We start from the raw sequence: 18,458 nt of genomic DNA, 5'->3' as shown, positions 1-18,458 counted from the left end.
AATAAAAAAATAAAAACAGTGTCGAGATAAATGAATGAAAACCTCATTTTATTTCCAAACCCAGAATATCAAGGCAGAAAATCCCACAATGTCTGCTTTGAACTGGGTTATCTGAGTCCACACTGCCATATATTTCAGTTCAAAGCAAATAATGTGGGATTTTATTCAGTTGCGTGGAAGGGGTCCTAGTCTCTAGAGCAGGAGAAAACAAGCATACTCTCTCAATATGACATCCTTTCAAATATTTAAACATTGTTATCATGTCAACTCTTGACATTTTCTTCAGTAAACCAAACATATGTAGCTCCCTAAGAACTCATCACGGAGCTTTGCTTCCAGAGCTTTTTCCATTTTGGTTGCCCTTCTATGGCGGTCCCTCCAGATTAAGAGTGGTGCTGCTTAATGCCAGGTCAGTGAATGGGAAGACTTCTATTATTAAAGATCTAATACTTGAAGAACAGTCTGACCTGGCTTGTATAACGGAGACCTGGTTGGATGAGGGGGGAGGGGTGAATCTCTCCCAGCTCTGTCCACCAGGTTACTCTGTGCAGCACCAACCGAGATCTGGAGGGGGAGGAGGCGGAGTCACGGTGGTCTATAATTATTCTATCTCCCTGATCATGTACCCCATCCCACAGTCAACCTCCTATGAGTGTTTTGGCATTAGGATAGGTAACAGGGACAGGACAGGGATTCTGCTAGTGTACCGACTACCCCGCTGCACTACAGTCTCCCTACCTGAGCTAGCAGGGGTGGTCTTGGACCTGGCATTGAAGTTTCAACAGCTTCTAGTGCTGGGAGATTTCAATGTACATGCCAAGACCTCCCTGTCAGGTGCGGCTCAGGACTTCATGGCCGCCATGGCAACCATGGGCCTGTCCCAATTAATATTTGGTCCCACCCACAGTGCCGAGCACACATTGGATTTGGTTTTCTGTCAGGGATGGGAGCAAGGTGGTGGGGTGAAGGAGCTGACCATCGCTCCATTGCCATGGACCGACCACCACCTGATCAGGTTTAGACTTACCGTGCCCCTTAGCCTCCGCAGGGGTGGTGGACCCACTAGAATGGTCCGCCCCAAGAGACTTATGGGTTCTAATGGATTCCTGATGGCTCTTTGGGATTTTCCCGCCTCCTTGGCAAGTGACTCTATTGATGCTTTGGTCTCTCACTGGGACAGTGAGATGACCAGGGCAATTGATACAATTGCTCCGGAGCGCCCCCTCTTGAGTATCTGAGCTAAAACTGCTCCTTGGTTTACTGAGGAGTTGGCAGCGATGAAGCGAAAGAAGAGGAGGTTAGAGTGCGTGTGGTGCAGAAGGCCCTCCAAATCAGTCCAAAAACATCTAGATACCTTTCTAAGGTCCTATGACATGACAATAAAGGCGGCACTGAAATCATTTCTTGCTGCTAATATTGCATCTGCAAAGAACTGTCCGGCTGAACTATTCCAAGTTGTCAGAGGACTGTTAAACCCGCCGAAGAGCGAGATCCCTGATGACTCGCTAGCTCGCTGTGAAGCATTTGCTCGATTCTTTGCGGATAAAGTTGCGCTGATTCGGTCTGATTTCAATGCCATGTTAACAGCAGTCTCTGAGGATGTAACATGAGCACCTGCTTGTCCGGTTTTATTGGATTCATTTCAGTTGGTTCAGCTTGAGGATGTGGACAGGATCCTTGGAGAAGTGAGATGTACCACATGCATCCTAGACCCCTGTCCATCCTGGCTGATAAAAGAAGCCAGAAGGGGTTTGGCAGAGTGGGTAAAGGTGGTGGTTAATGCCTCCTTACAGGAGGGGAAATTTCCAGCGAGCTTAAAACAAGCTATTATAAAACCGCTGTTTGGTTTTAGGCCGGGACATGGGACTGAGACAGCCTTAGTTGCCTTGGTAGATGATCTTCGCCAGGAACTGGACAGGGGAAGTGTGTCCCTGTTGGTTCTGCTGGACCTCTCAGCGGCCTTTGATACCATTGACCACTGTATCCTTCTGGGACGCCTCGTAGACATGGGACTTGGGGGTACTGTTTTGCAGTGGCTCTGGTCCTTTCTCGAGGGAGGGTCCCAGAAGGTGTTACTGGGTGACACCTGTTCGACCCCACAACCATTGTTGTGTGGAGTCCCACAGGGTTCAATTCTGTCCCCAATGTTGTTTAACATCTACATGAAGCCGCTGGGGGAGATCATCCAGAGTTTTGGAATGAGATGTTATCTCTATGCAGATAATGTCCAAATCTGTCACTCCTTCTCACCTGTCACCAAGGAGGCTGTCCAGACTCTGAACCGGTGCTTGGCTGCTGTGTCGGACTGGATGAGAGCTAACAAATTGAAACTGAATCCAGACAAGACAGAGGTCCTACTTGTTAGTCGCAAGGACGAACAGGGCATAGGGTTACAGCCTGTGTTAGACGGGGTTACACTCCCCCTGAAGACGCAGGTTCACAGCTTGGGAGTGATCCTGGACTCAGCGCTGAGCTTAGAACCCCAGGTCTCAGCTGTGACTGGGAGAGCTTTTGCACAATTAAAACTTGTGCACCAGCTGCGCCCATACCTTGGGAAGTCAGATCTGGCCACAGTGGTCCACACTCTTGTTACATCCCAAATAGATTACTGCAACATGTTCTATGTGGAGTTGCCTTTGAAGACTGTTTGGAAAGATCTTCTGGAGGGGCCCTGCTCTTGGCCCTGCCCTTGTCACAGATGAGATTGGCGAGGACGAGGGACAGGACCTTCTCGGTGGTGCCCCCCCCCCCCGCCTGTGGAATTCACTCCCCGAGGAAATTAGATCATCATCATTCCTCCTCTCTTTCAGAAGGAAATTAAAAACATGGATGTGGGACCAGGCCTTTGGGTAATCTGGCAGACTGACAAGGACAATGATGACTAAAGCTTTGGAAATGGACTATGATAAGTGGAATGAATTTATTAATTATGGACTTGGCAAAACGATGGCCACCAGGCTAGCCTTTTAGTGTATTAACATAATGTTTTAACTGTTTATAATTGTTGTTACTATGTATTTTATTGTGTTGAATTGTAGACATCAAATGTATGCCGGATGGAAGCAGCCCTGAGTCGCCCTTAGGGGGTTGAGAAGGGCGGGGTAGAAGTACCCGACATAAATAAATAAATAAATAAATTCCAACTTATCAATATCCTTCTTGAATTGTACTGCCTAGAATTGGACACAGCATTCCAGGTGAAGTCTTACCAAAGCAGAGTGGTAGTATTACTTACCTTCATTTAGACTCTTTATATGTTTTGATGCAGTCTAGCATAACATTAATTCTTTTTAGCTGCTGCATCACAGTGTGACTCACATTCAACTTGTGATCTACTAAGACTCCTAGTAAGGGTACAAGCCAGGTGTCACCCATTAAATTCATTTTTTCTGGCCAAGTATAGTACTTTACATTTCTACCACTGTTATTGATGCTGTTGTGTACCTTCAAGTCATTTGTGACATATGAGCTTCGATAGCTAACTCAGCTGTTGGAATTTGAGATGCAATTGAAGAACTATTTCTTCTGGCAGGCCTATCTGGTCAATTTTAAGTTGTGAATTTTAACCTGCATTTCATTAGTGGGTTTTAACTGGTTTATAACTCTGTATGTCTTGTGTATGTCTTCTAATAGTTTTTATTTTTTTGTTTTAATGGTGTTGTATCCATCTCAAGCAGCAGAAAGAAGTGACTATTATTATTATTATTATTATTATTATTATGACCCTGAGGTATATGTACCACATGTCTTTATTGCCAAGATTCTCCTGAGATTGATTGTGACTTGCCCAAGGACTCCCAGTGCATTTCCATAGTTGAGTAAGGAGTTAAACACGGGCCTCCAGAGTAGTTTTGCATTCAAAACAGTACACAAACTGACTGTATAATTCTTATACATATCCATAAAATAAAGTTTTAGAAAAAAAAACACAACTGGTATTACTATGGGATCAGAGGTAATTGGTACTTGATTTTTACTAGATTTCTTCCCCAAAGAACATATTTATCTGGCAAAAAAAACCCACAAACAAACCCAGCTATCTCTATAGTTGGAGGTATGCGTGTGTCGATAAACGTATCATAATTCTCACTGGCCAATTTTGTACATCTTGAGAGAGACTTGCAAGGTTCACATTATAAAGTGCTTTGTTCAGTTCTCATTAAACCTAACTAAGCCTGGACTTTCAGACTTGTAGAATAACATTACATTAATTTAGAGTTTGCTAAATTTACAGTAACTCCTAAAAAGAAAATAATGAGTCCAAGAGATAGATAAACTATAATGTCTAATAAAAACAGCAGAAAACTTTCCATATTAGAGAACATGTATGTTCATGGTCTAGCAAACAGCTTAATGCAAAACAGAATTATTGAATTTCAGTCAACATTGAGACATGAACAGTTATGGCCACTAATAAAACCCTACTAGCAGGTGTCCTGGCTGATGTAATCAGGACAACAGACAGGAAAGACTCCACAATTTCTGTTTTTATTGAATGACAAATGAGGCACTATGAGCATCATTGTTTTGAGTGGACAGCTGATAGGCTATGTGGAGGATAGGAGAGACCTCAATCAGATAAATTTTGCAGTCTTCACCATATGAAGACTAATAATGTAGCTGATAATTTGTCCACTCATGCCAAAATTGGTAAAGAACAATTAGGCTATGTTAAAATAGATATGCAAAATAAATACAAAGAGGGGGAAAAGTTAAAACTTACATTCAATATCGAGGAACATGCTTTTCTGGTGCCCGCCAATTCTGCTTGCAGCTTCACAGTCATATCTTCCTGCATCTGACAATTTCACATCCTTAATATGAAGTGACGACTTCCCATGCTGCCCTTTGACTTCTATTCGACTATCCATACCCTGTTTATAAACATTTAGGGAGAAAGTGTCTATTTATTTTGTACATTTTAAAAAAATAAGTATCAAGTAATTATCTAAGCCACTGAAAACACTTTGCAATGTTAAAGCACCATGACTGAAGACACCTTGCAATTTTAAAGCATGTTGGACATATTCTTGAGTTTTAAAATAGATATTTAATATTTATTTGGTAAATACCTACACAAGCACACATAATTTTTTTTTACTTTGTATCTCACAAGGAAACAGACAAACCGCTAATGTACTCCCCACTCTCTCTCTCCACACAGGGCTTAAACCCACCATAATGGGTTAAAGACACCCGCTCTGAAGCAGGTTTAATTCCCCATGCCCTTCCCAAAGACCTGGGCTTTCCTGGGGGGGGGGGGGGGTCCCATTCCACCCTCCCCCAGCCTTAAAATAAAATAAAAACTTACCGGGGTGTCATGGCTCCTCTCCAGCAGCCCTCCTGAGCATCGGAATGATGCACCAGTAGGCGGGGCGGAGGTGCAGGAGTGATTTCTCTCCTACTCCCCTTGCCAATTGGTGTGTTATTTCTACACATCAGGAGGGCTGCTGGATAAGAGGCATGGCAGCCCAGTAAGTTTATTTTCTTTTAAAGCTTTAGGGATTGGGAAGCCCAAAAAGTGCAAAATGAGTGTGGGGATTAACCCCTGGGTGGTTGCAAGACTACCCAGGGGTCAGTCCCCACAGGGCCCATACCCTGAGGTCCACGTCTACTTGGGTATCAAATTAATCTGTGGCAAATCGGGGTTTTCCTGCTTTGTCCTGAATCAATACTCTTTTACCTGAGGTGTTATTTGGGCACCTCAGGTAAAAGTCCGACAGGACCCACATTTTGTGCCCTGTCTGGAAGGGCCCTCATACACACAAATGCAAAGAAAACCCTCCTTTCAACACACAGAGTCTCAAAATTCTTCTCTCCTAGAAGTGAAGCTTTTCTTACCTAATAAATGAAACTTTATTGTATATTGCCCACTTTGTGATTCCTCTCTCTTTAAGAGTCTTGAGGAGAAAATCATAGAGCAAGATAATTAGGTGCTTTTTAAATACTTTAACCATTAAAACCAACAGTTTCTGTATTCTAGGTTTGAGAGAGGATAGCATCAAAAACAGAACACAATATTCCACCCCAGGATAAAAGGAAAATGCAGGCTAAACACAGTCCCTAGAAGCATCTTTTAATTTCTAAAACCCACAAAGAGATCCTAAAGCCTCCAGGGCCACTGCTTCCAAATAGTTGCGAGAATTAGTTGCTGACCAACCCATGAAATAATGAGATTACACACTTAAATTGGATTAAATACTAGCCATCTTACTTAAACTATTGCCAATTGAATTATTTCTACAAATGAACAAATGGAAAGTAATCGAATGTTGGAGTAGCTGGGGTACATTCAGACTGTCTCCCCAGCTTCCCCCAGGGGGGAAAACAATCTAGATTTTTCACTACCCTACCATCTCCTGGAAAGTCAGCCTTAAGATCAAACCCAAAACTCAGTTGAGAGAGATATCAAAAGGAAGCTCCGTACCCCTTGTCACATGACATGCAGAGATAGCACCACAAATCTGCCTTTGACCAAATGGGTACCACAGGTGTTCACCATATGCCTCCTTTTCTCTCCTACTAGCTGTAGACAGTCTAGCTGGAATACTACTTCATGCCAATTAACACTTCCCCAGAGCGTAATGTCAGGTAAGAGAAAAATGCCTATCTACCCCTTAAGCAACTAGAAGCCTAACGCTGTGTAAGAGGCAGAAGGGTGGGTTAAAAGGAACATTCATTAGTATGCAAATTAAATTAGTTCTCAGCCCTCGTAATTGTGCTGAAATGCCATGCTAATGTGCCTAAGCATACAATGAGGTCTAAATATTGTACTGATACTTTATGGGCAAGGTAATTCTATAATGTACATTGCAGGCTATTCAATGCATAATCTTTAAGGAGTTCAAATAGTTACTTTACTTTTATACGCGAGTTTTTCACATCAAAGTGTAAGAATATGTTCAAAACACAACAATGAGAAGACCCTTGCTAGGCCATATGTACAAAAAGGACTCCCTCTCGATGGACTGTCACCTTGTCATGCTAAGGGGGCTTGCATGTTGTGGGCACAACGACTGGAGTCGTGCACTCCCAGGAGTGGCTGTGTGGGAGGTTCCAGACCAAGCACAGTCCGTAGATTCAAAGACCTCAATGGTGGAGCAGGCGGAGGATAACATGGTACATGTTAAAACAGCTGTGACGGTGGAAGAAGGCTGCAACAGATTGAGAAGCCACAGTCATTGTGTTAAACTACACCACCAGTGGAACCTCACTCTGTGAAGACTGTGTGTTGATCAGTTGTGCACTGACCTCCACACATTAAAAAATCTCACGCACAGGCGTCTTCCAAAGAAAATAAAAACAAATCAACCAAAGTCCCGTGGCAATCAGCGAGTGGCGATGGTGGCAGGACTGTGAAATCTGGAAGCCCCTAGTCACAGACTGGCACATGGGCGGTGGATACAGACTCAGTCGTTCTACCTCAAGGTCCGAGGCAGTTGAATATTTCGGCAGCTGTATCCATGACTGAGCAGCCGCTTTTGGGACCTACTCTGCTCACTCCACATGGGGAAGGGGCTAGAAAAGGTGCCCTAAACATAATCTGCCTCTCTTATCCCTGACTGGACTGCCATGTCCAGTGGGGTCCCCACCCTGCGGCCAAAAAAGAAAAATGAACTTTGGTACATGGAACGTACAGACACTGATGGACAACACTGACAGTGAACGCCCCAAACGCAGAACTGCCATCATTGCAAGGTAGCTGGGACGTTTTAACATTGACATAGCAGCACTTCAGGAGACCTGAAGAGCAGGAGAGGGACAGCTGAAGGAAGAAAAAGGAGGCTACACCTTCTTCTGGAAAAGACTGCCCAAAGAAGATCAAAGAATGCACAGATTTGGCTTTGCTATCAGAAATGATCTGGTGAAACATCTGACCGAAGCACCCACTGGCATCAATGAATGACTCTCAACCCTCCTAATTGATCTTGCCAAAAACCAAAAGGCAACCATCATAAGTACCTGTGCACCAACATTAGATGCTGATGAAAATATCAAGGAAAATTTTTACTGTCAGCTGGACACTGTCCTATCGGAGATACCTAAGGAGGACAAAATCATCCTCCTGGGGGACTTTAATGCAAGAGTCGGGTGAGACTTCGACCTGTGGCCAGGGACTATAGGAAAAGACGGGGTTGGAAACAGCAACTTGAATGGCATCCTGCTTCTCACCAAATGTGCGGAACACAACCTTGTCGTCACCAACATGCTCTTCTGCCAAAAGAATAAGCTCAAGACATCATGGAAGCACCTCCGGTCAAAGCATTGGCACCTCTTAGACTATGTAATCACACGTGTCAGAGATCGCCATGACGTGCTCCTCACAAGAGCCATGACAGGTGCTAACGACTGCTGGACAGAACCACAGACTAATCCGATCCACAATGGCTATCAAGATGGCCCTCAAGCGCAGACTCCAAGGAAGAAAGACAAGGTGCAAAATGAACACCCAAGCCCTTCAGAAGCCCTCCAGACGAGCCCATCTCCAAACAGCACTCAAGAACCATCTACCCACAGAACACCCCGAAAATGTTGAGGAGCATTGGAACAAACTGAAGACCTCCATCATCACAGCCTGCAAAGAAACTATTGAATATCAAACCAAGAAACATCAAGATTGGTTTGACGAAAATGACAACGAGATCCTACAGCTAATTGACAAGAAAAGGAAAGCCTTCCAAACATGGCAGAGAGACATCAACTGTGCTGCTAAGTAAAAGATCTACACCAGTGCAAAAGCTGAGGTCCAAAGAAGGACAAGAGAACATCTGGTCCAACATCTGGTGGACAAAGAAGGCTGAAGAAATCCAATACCTTGCAGATACCCATGATGCTCAGGGATTTTTCAAAGCCACAAAAGTCATCTATGGACCAAGAAACCATGGCATACAGCCTCTACGTTCATCAGATGGAACCAAACTCCTGAAGGACCAAAACTCAATTGAACTATGTTGGAAAGAACACTTCCAAAGCCTCCTGAACCGCAGCTCCAATGTGGCCAAAGAGGTTCTCTCACAAATCCCACAACAACAAACCAGAGATGAGCTTGCAGCACTGCCTAGTTTGGAAGAAGTCAGCAATGCCATCAGCCAACAAAAAAAATAACAAAGCCAGCGGACCTGATGGGATCCCTGCTGAAATCTTTAAAGAGGGAGGACCTGAGTTGACACACCAACTCCACCAACTCATAGAAAAAGTGTGGGTGACCGAGAAAATCCCAGCAGATTTCAAGAATGCCACCATCATCACCCTCTTCAAAAAAGGGGAAAGAACAGACTGCAGAAACTATTGAGGTATCTCCCTTCTCACCTCAGCTGGGAAAATCCTCGCAGGAATCCTTGCAAACCGCCTTCTACCCCTCTCAGAAGACACCCTCCCAGAATGCCAGAATGGCTTCCACCCCTCCAAAGGAACAGTGGACATGATCTTCACTGCACAACAGCTTCAAGAAAAATGCAGAGAACAAAATCAACCTCTGTACATGGCATTCATCGACCTTGCAAAGGCATTCAACACAATGAATCGCAGCGCTCTCTGGATCATCATCCAAAAAATCGGGTGCCCTAACAAATTTGTGAACATCCTGTGGCTCCTCCATGATGACATGATGGCAATGGTCTTGGACAGCAATGGCTCCCAAAGTGACCCATTTAAGGTGGAATCAGGTGTCTAACAGGGATGTGTTATTGCCCCAACTTTATTTTTTTTAAAAATATTTTTATTGAGTTTTTTGTGACATTGTTAAAAAGAAAAAAAAGGCACTTAAAAAAAGAGAAAGTGAGAAGGAGGGGGAGAAGATTGGTGGAGATGTTCTCCTTTTCTCTCTCTTCTGTTCTTCGTTGCTGTTATTGTTATTGTTCTTCTTCTTTCTCTCCCATAATGGGCTTCTCTCCCTCCTTCTTCTTAGGAGTATAGTCCTTTGTCTAGATAATTGTCTTATATTTTATCTCTTTTAAATAGTAATTTTTCCCCAATTTGTCTCTTGTGTCGGTTTATCCTTGCTTCTCGATATTAAATATGTAAGTCGGTCCATATTTCTAATGTCATATATCTTTTGTAGCCATTCTTCTGGTTCTGGTATTTCTTCATTTTTCCATAATTTTGCATAACACATCCTCGCCGCTGTTGTTAGCAGGAATAGTAGTTTATCAGTGTTCTTTTCCATTTTTGGTGTTGTCATACCCAACAAAAATAATTCTGGTTTTAACTGAATATTAATACCTAGCATCTTTTGCATTATCTCATGTATTTTTTTCCAATAAGACTTTGCCTTGTCACATGTCCACCACATGTGAAATAGAGTGCCTTCCTTCTTTCTACATTTCCAACAATTTATGTTGACATTGTTATAGTATTTGCCTAATTTGTATGGAGTCAAATACCATCTAAATGCCATTTTTAACCAATTTTCCTTAAGATCTGTTGCATACGTATATATTAATTTCTTCGTCCAAATTTCCTTCCATTCCTCTATTCTTATGTTCCTTCCGAAATTTTCTTTCTATCTCTTCATGTATTCCTTTTCTTCCTTCGGGTCTTTGTTCCATTCTCTTAATTTTTTGTATATCTTTGTTATTATTTTTCTTTCCGTCTGCATTATAGTATCCCAGAATGTTGTTTGTTCTTCGAAGCCGAATTTTTCATTTTTTTAAAAACTTTCTCTTATCTGCCAGAATTGTAACCATGAGATTTTCGCATTGATTTCCTTCATCTCTTGCTGAGTTTTTAATATTATTTTCCCCTTTTCTTTTTTCACCAATTCTTTATATTTCAGCCAATCATTCCAGCCTAGCTCCCTTCTTTGAACTGCTTCCAGCGGTGATATCCACAATGGGGTCTTCACACAGATTTTCTTCTTGTATTTTTCCCAAATTTTATGTATAGCCGATCGTATAAAATGGATCCCAAACTTTTTTTTTCTTTTTTGACTCCCTCAAACCATAAATATTGATGCCATCCTGCTCTTAAATCTATCCCTTCTAAATTCAACAATTTTTCGTTTTCTAATTTTGACCATTCTCGTATCCACATTAATGCACAGGCTTCGAAGTATAACTTAAATTCTGGTACTCCCATACCTCCATTTTTTCTTTCCTCAATCATATTCTTGAAATTTATCCTTGTTTTTTTCTTTTGCCATATAAAATTCATCATATCTTTATTCCATTCTTTCAGCAATTTTTGATTTCTTATTATTGGCAAATTTTGGAAGAGAAAGACCATTTTTGGTAGAATTTGCATCTTGACTGTCGCTATTCTCCCTAATAAGCTTAAATTTAGACTTCTCCAATTTTCCATGTCTTTTCTAATTTTCTTTCATGTATCTGTATAATTATTTTGTAGCAAATGTAGATTTTTTGTTGTCAATATGATCCCTAAGTATTTTAATTTTTTCACAATTTTTATCCTCCATCGATCTTCTATCTCCTTCTGTTCTTTGGTTGATATATTCTTCACTAATGCTTTCGTCTTTTCTATATTTATTTTAAATCCTGCCACTGTTCCGAATTCTCCTATTGTTGCTAGCCAATTTCCTAGTTTTTCCATGGGGTCTTCTATGATACAGATTAGGTCGTCAGCAAACGCTTTGATTTTGTATTATTTTCCTTGTATTTTCGTGCCTTTTAGTTCTTTCTCCTCTCTTATTTTGTCCATTAGGACTTCCAATATTAAGATAAACAGCAGGGGCGACAAAGGGCACCCCTGTCTCGTTCCCTTTTGAATTTCTAGGCTTTCTGTTTCGTATCCATTTATGAGTATTTTTGCTTCTTGTCTTTCATAGATGGCATTTATTATATTTTGAAAATAGTAACCGATATCCATTTCTTTCATCAAAAATTTTAGGAAGTTCCAATTAACATTGTCGAAAGCCTTTTCTGCGTCTATGGCCAATAACATCACTTTCTTTTGGTTTTTAATTTCATAGTATTCAATTAGGTCCACAATTGTTCTTACGTTTTGATTTTGGTTTCTTTTGGGTAGAAAACCTGCTTGATCCGCTTTTATTGTCTTGTTTAGTAGTTTCTTCAATCTATCTGCAATTATAAAACTAAATAATTTATAATCTAAATTTAGAAGGGAGATAGGTCTATAGTTTTTTACGTTTTCGGGGTCTGTATTTTCTTTATGGATTAAACATATGGTTGCTTGCCTCCAAGTTTCCAGAATCTTCTTGGTTTGTCTTATTTCATTCATGATTTTTTTTTAGGTGAGGTGTTAATTCATTTTGAAAAAAATTGTAATAGATAGCTGTTAGTCCGTCTGGGCCCGGCGCTTTGTTTGCCTTCAGACTTCTTATTGCCTCTTTTATTTCTTGTTCTGTTATTTCTTTGTTTAACTCTTCTCTTTGCTCGTCTGATATTCTTTTGATTTTTTGTTTACCCAGGTATTCTGTTACTTCTTCTTCTTTTATCTTCTCTTCCTGATATAGACTCTTATAGAAATTCCTGAATTGATTCCTTATTTCCTCCTCTTTTGTGTATACTTTCTCACCTTCTTTCAACCTCGTCACGTAGGAGGCTTCTTTTTTCTTCCTTAGCCTTTTTGCCAACCACCTCCCCGGCTTATTTGCGTTTGCAAAGTGGTCTTGTTTCATAAATTTCAATTGTTTTGCTCTTTCTTCCATCTCCAGAAATTCTCTTTGTTTGTGTAATAATATAAGGTTTTCTTTTATCCTTTTTTCCTTTGGGTTATCTTTTAGTCTAGCTTCTTGTTGGTCAATTTCTTGTCTTATTTCTTCCCTTTTTTGAGTTGTTATTTTATTTTTCCTTGCTTTTTGTTGGATAAAATATCCTCTCATGACCACTTTGCTTGCTTCCCATGTCATGAACAAATGTGTTTCTGGTTTATCATTTATCTGGAAGAATTCTTTCAAGATTTCTCTCGATATCTTCGTCTTTCGCCAATAGGCTTTCATCTAATTTCCATCTCCATCCTTTTTATGACTCGTTTAGTACTAATTCTAGGGGACAATGATCTGAATCTTCTCTTGAATGAATTTTTATCTTTTTGACCTTGATCAATAGGGATTTTGACAACCAGATCATGTCTATCCTAGACCACTTTTTGTGCCTGTCTGAAAAGAAGGTGTAGTCTCTTGTCGTCTCATTTTTGTCCTCCACACATCACATAGATTGAACTCTTTCATCCAAGTTGTTATTGAGTTTGGGAGATTTCCACTCGTTTTCTTTTTCCCTTTTTTTGTCTACTTAGCTTGCTCCTATCTATTTCCCCATCTATGACTCCATTGAAGTCCCCAAGTATTATCAGTTGATCAAACTCTTCTTTTTCTATCTACGTTTTTACTTTTGATGCGAAATTGAATCATTTGGGGCGTATATATTACAAATTAGAATTTTCTTGCCTTGATTTTGTATGGTCACTCCTAGATATCTGCCATCTTCATCTTTCAAAGCCAATGTTGATATAATTTTTCTGTCTATGTATGTTGCCACGCCTTTTTTCTTCTCTTGAGCTGATGCATAGCATAATTGCCCTAAGTTTTTATTTTCTAAAGGTGTAGCATGTCGCTGGTCTATATGTGTTTCTTGCAACGCCACTATGTGATAATGTTTTTTCTTTAATTTATTAAAAACCTTGCTCCTCTTATTCGGTGAGTTTAAACCATTTCTGTTATTTGAGTAGATTTTCAGTTAGTTTCTTGTGGGTTTTTTTGGGCTATAGAGCCATGTTCTAGAGGCATTTCTCCTGACGTTTCGCCTGCATCTATGGCAAGCATCCTCAGAGGTTGTGAGGTCTGTTGGAAGTAGGAAAAATGGGTTTATATATCTGTGGAATGGCTGGGGTGGGGCAAGGAGCTCTTCCCTGCTGCAGTTAGGTGTGAATATTTAGCTGATCACCTTCATTAGCATTTGAAGGCCTGCCTGAGCCTGGGAAAATCTGTTGCTGGGAGGTGTTAATCTGTGCCTGGTTTTTTCCTCTCTATTGTTTAGCTGTTATAATTTTAGAGTTTTTTAATACTGGTAGCCAGATTTTGTTCATTTTCATGGTCTCTTCCTTTCTGTTGAAATTGTCCACATGCTTGTGGATTTCAATGGCTTCTCTGTGTAGTCTGACATGGTGGTTGTTGGTGTGGTCCAGCATTTCTGTGTTCTCAAATAATATGCTGTGTCCAGGCTGGTTCATCAGGTGCTCTGCTATGGCTGACTTCTCTGGTTGAAGTAGTCTGCAGTGCCTTTCATGTTCCTTGATGCGTGTCTGGGCGCTGCGTTTGGTGGTCCCTATGTAGATTTGTCCACAGCTGCATGGTATACGGTAGACTCCTGCAGAGGTGAGAGGATCCCTCTTGTCCTTTGCTGAACGTAGCATTTGTTGGATTTTCTTGGTGGGTTTGTAGATTGTTTGTATGTTGTGTTTCCTCATCATCAACACATGTCATGTGGACAATTTCCACATGACATGATCCACAAGGTGATCAGCTAAACATTCACACCTAACTGCAGCAGGGAAGAGCTCCTTGCCCCACCCCAGCCATTCCACAGATATATAAACCCATTTTCCTACTTCCAACAGACCTCACAACCTCTGAGGATGCTTGCCATAGATGCAGGCGAAACGTCAGGAGAAATGCCTGACATTTCGCCTGGCTCTATAGCCCGAACATGGCTCTATAGCCCGAAAAAACCCACAAGAACCTAGTGATTCCAGCCATGAAAGCCTTCGACAATAGATTTTCAGTTCTCTGTGCATTTTGTTTCCTCTCCTACTTCTTCCTCCTTTCTCTCTTCTTCTCCCCTCTCTTCGTCTACCTCCACTTCTCCTTCATCCTCTTCCTTGTCTTCTTCATTGTCCACCAGTTGACCTTCGTCTTCCTTTTTTGATTTGTTTGCAGCCCAGCCTCTCAATTTCCTCCTATAGTCTTCCTTATCACTTTCTTCTTTGGTTGATGTGTCTGGATAGTTGTTCTTGTTTTTGTTCCCGGCTCTTCTCTCTTTGCCTCTTTCTCTCTCCCTGTCTCTTTTAATTTCATTTAAAAATTATCTGGCTCGTTCCTCATTTGTAATCCAGTATCTTTGCTCCTTGTATGTAGTCATTAATCCTTCTTCTTTTTCCCATCTGAAGCGTATATTTTGTTTTTTTAATTCCTCTGTAAGGAATGCATATTTCCTTCTTCCTTTTAGGACTGTCGCTGGAAATTCTTTCAATATAATAACTTTCTCACCTTTATAAAAAATCTGTTTTTTCCCATTCAATCTCAGGATTTCATCCCTAATTGTTTTATTGACCAAATGGACAATCACATCTCGTGGTGTTTTATTTTTTCTCACATAATTTGTGTTTATTCTATAGGTTCTAGCCATCTGCATCAGAGTTTCTTGTTCTGACAGCTCTAATAATTCCAACAGTATCTCCATTATTTTCTCCTAAATATCTTCCCCTCTTTCTTCTGGAACATTTCTCATTCTCAGTTGAAATTCCGGATTCTTTGATTCCATCATTTCCTGTTTTTGTTCGGGTTTCTCCAACTTCTCCTCTTTTTGCTCCAGCTTCTCCACTTTTTTCTGTAACTTCTCTTGTTCTATTTTCATATTACTTTTTTCAGTTCTCAGTTCTTTCAATTCCTGTTGAATGGATGTAATTTCTGTTTTTACTGCGCCTACTTCTTCCTTCAGTTCCTTTTGTAGGTCTGCCATTTGTTCTTGTGCTACTTTTTGATAGGCATCTTGTTTTTCTTGCATCTTGTCCTGTTTTTCCTGTAATTTATCCTGTTTGTCTTGTATTGATTGTAATTCTTTCATCATATTTTTCAGCATCTCTCTTATGCTTAGCTCCTCGGACACCGATAGTCTTCTTGCTGCTCCTTTAATTTCTTTGATTTCTTTTCCCTCTTTATCTTTGTCTTTATCTTTGTCACCTTTGTCGCCTTTATCAACTTTTGCTTTGGCCGCTGCCATTGTTCTTTATATCTTCCCTTCCTACCTTCTTTCCTTTCTTTGCTTCCTTCCTTCTTGTCTTCCTTCCTTTTGATTTTCCTCTTCTTTGTTTATTTATTTGTCTTTTTTATTATTATTATTTCTATGTTTGTCTGCTATTGTTGTTGTTGTTGTATTTTTTGTTTTTGTTTTCGTAGCGCCAGTCAATTTTTTTTACTATTTGTTGTCTATTTTATTTTATTTATTTATTATTTCTTTATTTTTTTATTTCTTTATTTTCTTGTTTATTTGTCTTTGTGTCTTTTTTTGAAAGAAAAATATATATTTATTTTATTATTTTTGTATTTATTTAATTTTTATTTTCTTAATTTTTCATTTTTTATTATTTTTTATTATATTTTTTATTATTATTATTATTATTATTATTATTTTTAATTATTATTTTATTTGTATTTTTTTCCTCTTGAATTTCTTCTCTTCTCGCGATCTGTCCTGATAATCTCGCTCCTTGTCTTACTTCCTTCCTTTCCCCTGAAATCTCGCCCTTCTTCGATTCTCGCTTTTTCACGCATCTCCCCTATTTATTTATTTATTTTCTTTTCACTTCTCGCGATGCTCTTCACCAGTTCTCGGACCTTCTAGGTACTTCCGCCCTTCTTTCTCTCTCTTTACTTCCACCCTTCTTCTGTTCTTGCTCCAAATCTCGCTCCAAATCTCGCTCTAGATCTCGCTCCCAAATCTCGCCCCAGATCTCGTTCCTTCTCGCGTCTTTTTGGATTTCTTTTTTAATTTCCACTATTGCCTCCCTTCTCCTTCTTGCCACGTGGGATGCTGCTCTCCTTTGTTGGCCTTGGAGCCTCCTTAGAGGCTATCTTCTAAAGACTAAACAAAGTCTGCTTTTCCAAGGTCAGTCTCTCTTCTTTCTTCTTCCCCCTTACCAATGTTTATGGGGGGGGGGGGATATTAGGGGGCGCGAATATTTATAAATTTTATTTTTATTATAAGATTATATAGTTTATAGAGTTTATTTTCTAATATTTTCTAATATTTAATGTGTTATGATAACTAGTAATGATAAGTATTTTGATGTTAGCTTAGTATATATACTGCAAAATATGTTGGATAATACTAATCGTTACTGCTTTACTGTTTTGCTGCTACTTCCAAGTGTCTTTCTTCCCTCCTTCTCCCTCCTTCTCTCCTTCACTTACTTCTCTTACTTCCCTTGCTTCTCTGTTAGACTATATTTGTGTTCTAAGGGTTATCTTTTGATTCACAATATACAGTATTTCCTGAATATATTCTGAGCTCTTTATTTCTTAATTCTTATCTCTCTTGACTCTTGTTTCTTCTTGTCTCTTCCTAGCAAGGTTTCTCCTCCAATCTTTTGCTCTTTTCCTCCACTTTTCCTCCTGTCCTCTTCTCCTCTTTTCCTCCCGATCCCGGGTTTTCTTTTCTTTTCCCTCCTCCTTCCTCTCTTCCCTTCTTCCTCTTGTTACTTTCCCGAAAGAGAGCCTCACCACCTCCTCCAATTTACTCTTTACTTCTACTTACATTCGTGTATCTTCTTGCTTTCTTCTTGCTTAAAATTTGCGTGGCTGGAGATATGCAGGAGTTTCCCCCTGTAGGCTTCTGGTGTGGTCCGCTGTACCTCGAGACCAATACCGGACCCTTATGGTGATCCCCTCTTGAGGAGGAGACCCCCCTTTGGGTCGTCGGCTGGCCCCTGGTTCCACAGTTCCTCTCACCTCTATCCGTGAGTGGAAGGGAGTAATCACTCTACCCAACCGCTGGCAAAGCTGGCACCCTCCGAAGAGAACTAAAGTGCCCGACTCTCCGCCATGATCGCACACCCAGAAGTCCTATTGCCCCAACTTTATTCTCCATCTTCATCGCTATGATACTTCACCTTGTTGATGGGAAGCTTCCCACTGGAGTGGAAATCATCTATCAGACAAGATGGCAAGCTGTTTAACCGCAGCAGACTGAAAGCCAAAACCAAAGTTACAACAACATCTGTTATAGAACTCCAGTATGCTGATGACAATGTTGTCTGTGCACATTCTGAAGATCTACAAGCCACTCTAAACACCTTTGCCAAAGCATACGAGAATCTCGGCCTGTCATTGAACATCGAGAAAACCAAAGTGCTGCTCCAGCAGTCACCAGCCAACCCCTCTCCAATGCCAGAGATACAGCTTAATGGTGTAACATTAGAAATTCTTAATTTCTAATGTTGACCACTTCTGCTACCTTGGCATCCACCTCTCCACCAAAGTCAACATCGACACTGAAATACAACACCGCCTGAGCTCTACGAGTGCAGCATTTTCCCGAATGAAGGAGAGAGTATTTGAGGACCGGGACATCCGTAGGGATACCAAGGTGTTTGTTTATAAAGCTATTGTCTTCCCAACCCTGCTATATGCCTGCGAAACGTGGACTGTCTACAGACGTCACATGCAACTCCTGGAACGATTCCATCCATGCTACCTCTGGAAAATCCTGCAAATCTCTTGGGAAGACAAGTGGACAAACGTCAATGTGCCGGAAGAAGCAAAGACC

General features: G+C 40.7%; 1 protein-coding gene across 3 annotated transcripts in view; it reads right to left on the bottom strand.

Moving 5' to 3' along the window:
* Positions 1 to 18,458, bottom strand: part of NCAM2 (neural cell adhesion molecule 2) — a 301,945-nt gene that overhangs the window by 111,666 nt on the left and 171,821 nt on the right. For all 3 annotated transcript variants that reach the window (XM_060770486.2, XM_060770485.2, XM_060770484.2), the window contains exon 9: positions 4,724 to 4,874. In XM_060770486.2, coding sequence (XP_060626469.2) covers positions 4,724 to 4,874 — 151 coding nt within the window. The remainder of the gene's footprint in view (positions 1 to 4,723; positions 4,875 to 18,458) is intronic.

Source organism: Anolis sagrei, chromosome 3 (genome assembly GCF_037176765.1).
Source record: "Anolis sagrei isolate rAnoSag1 chromosome 3, rAnoSag1.mat, whole genome shotgun sequence".
In the NCBI taxonomy this organism is placed as follows: domain Eukaryota; kingdom Metazoa; phylum Chordata; class Lepidosauria; order Squamata; family Dactyloidae; genus Anolis; species Anolis sagrei.
This window is presented reverse-complemented; position numbering and strand designations above follow the sequence as displayed.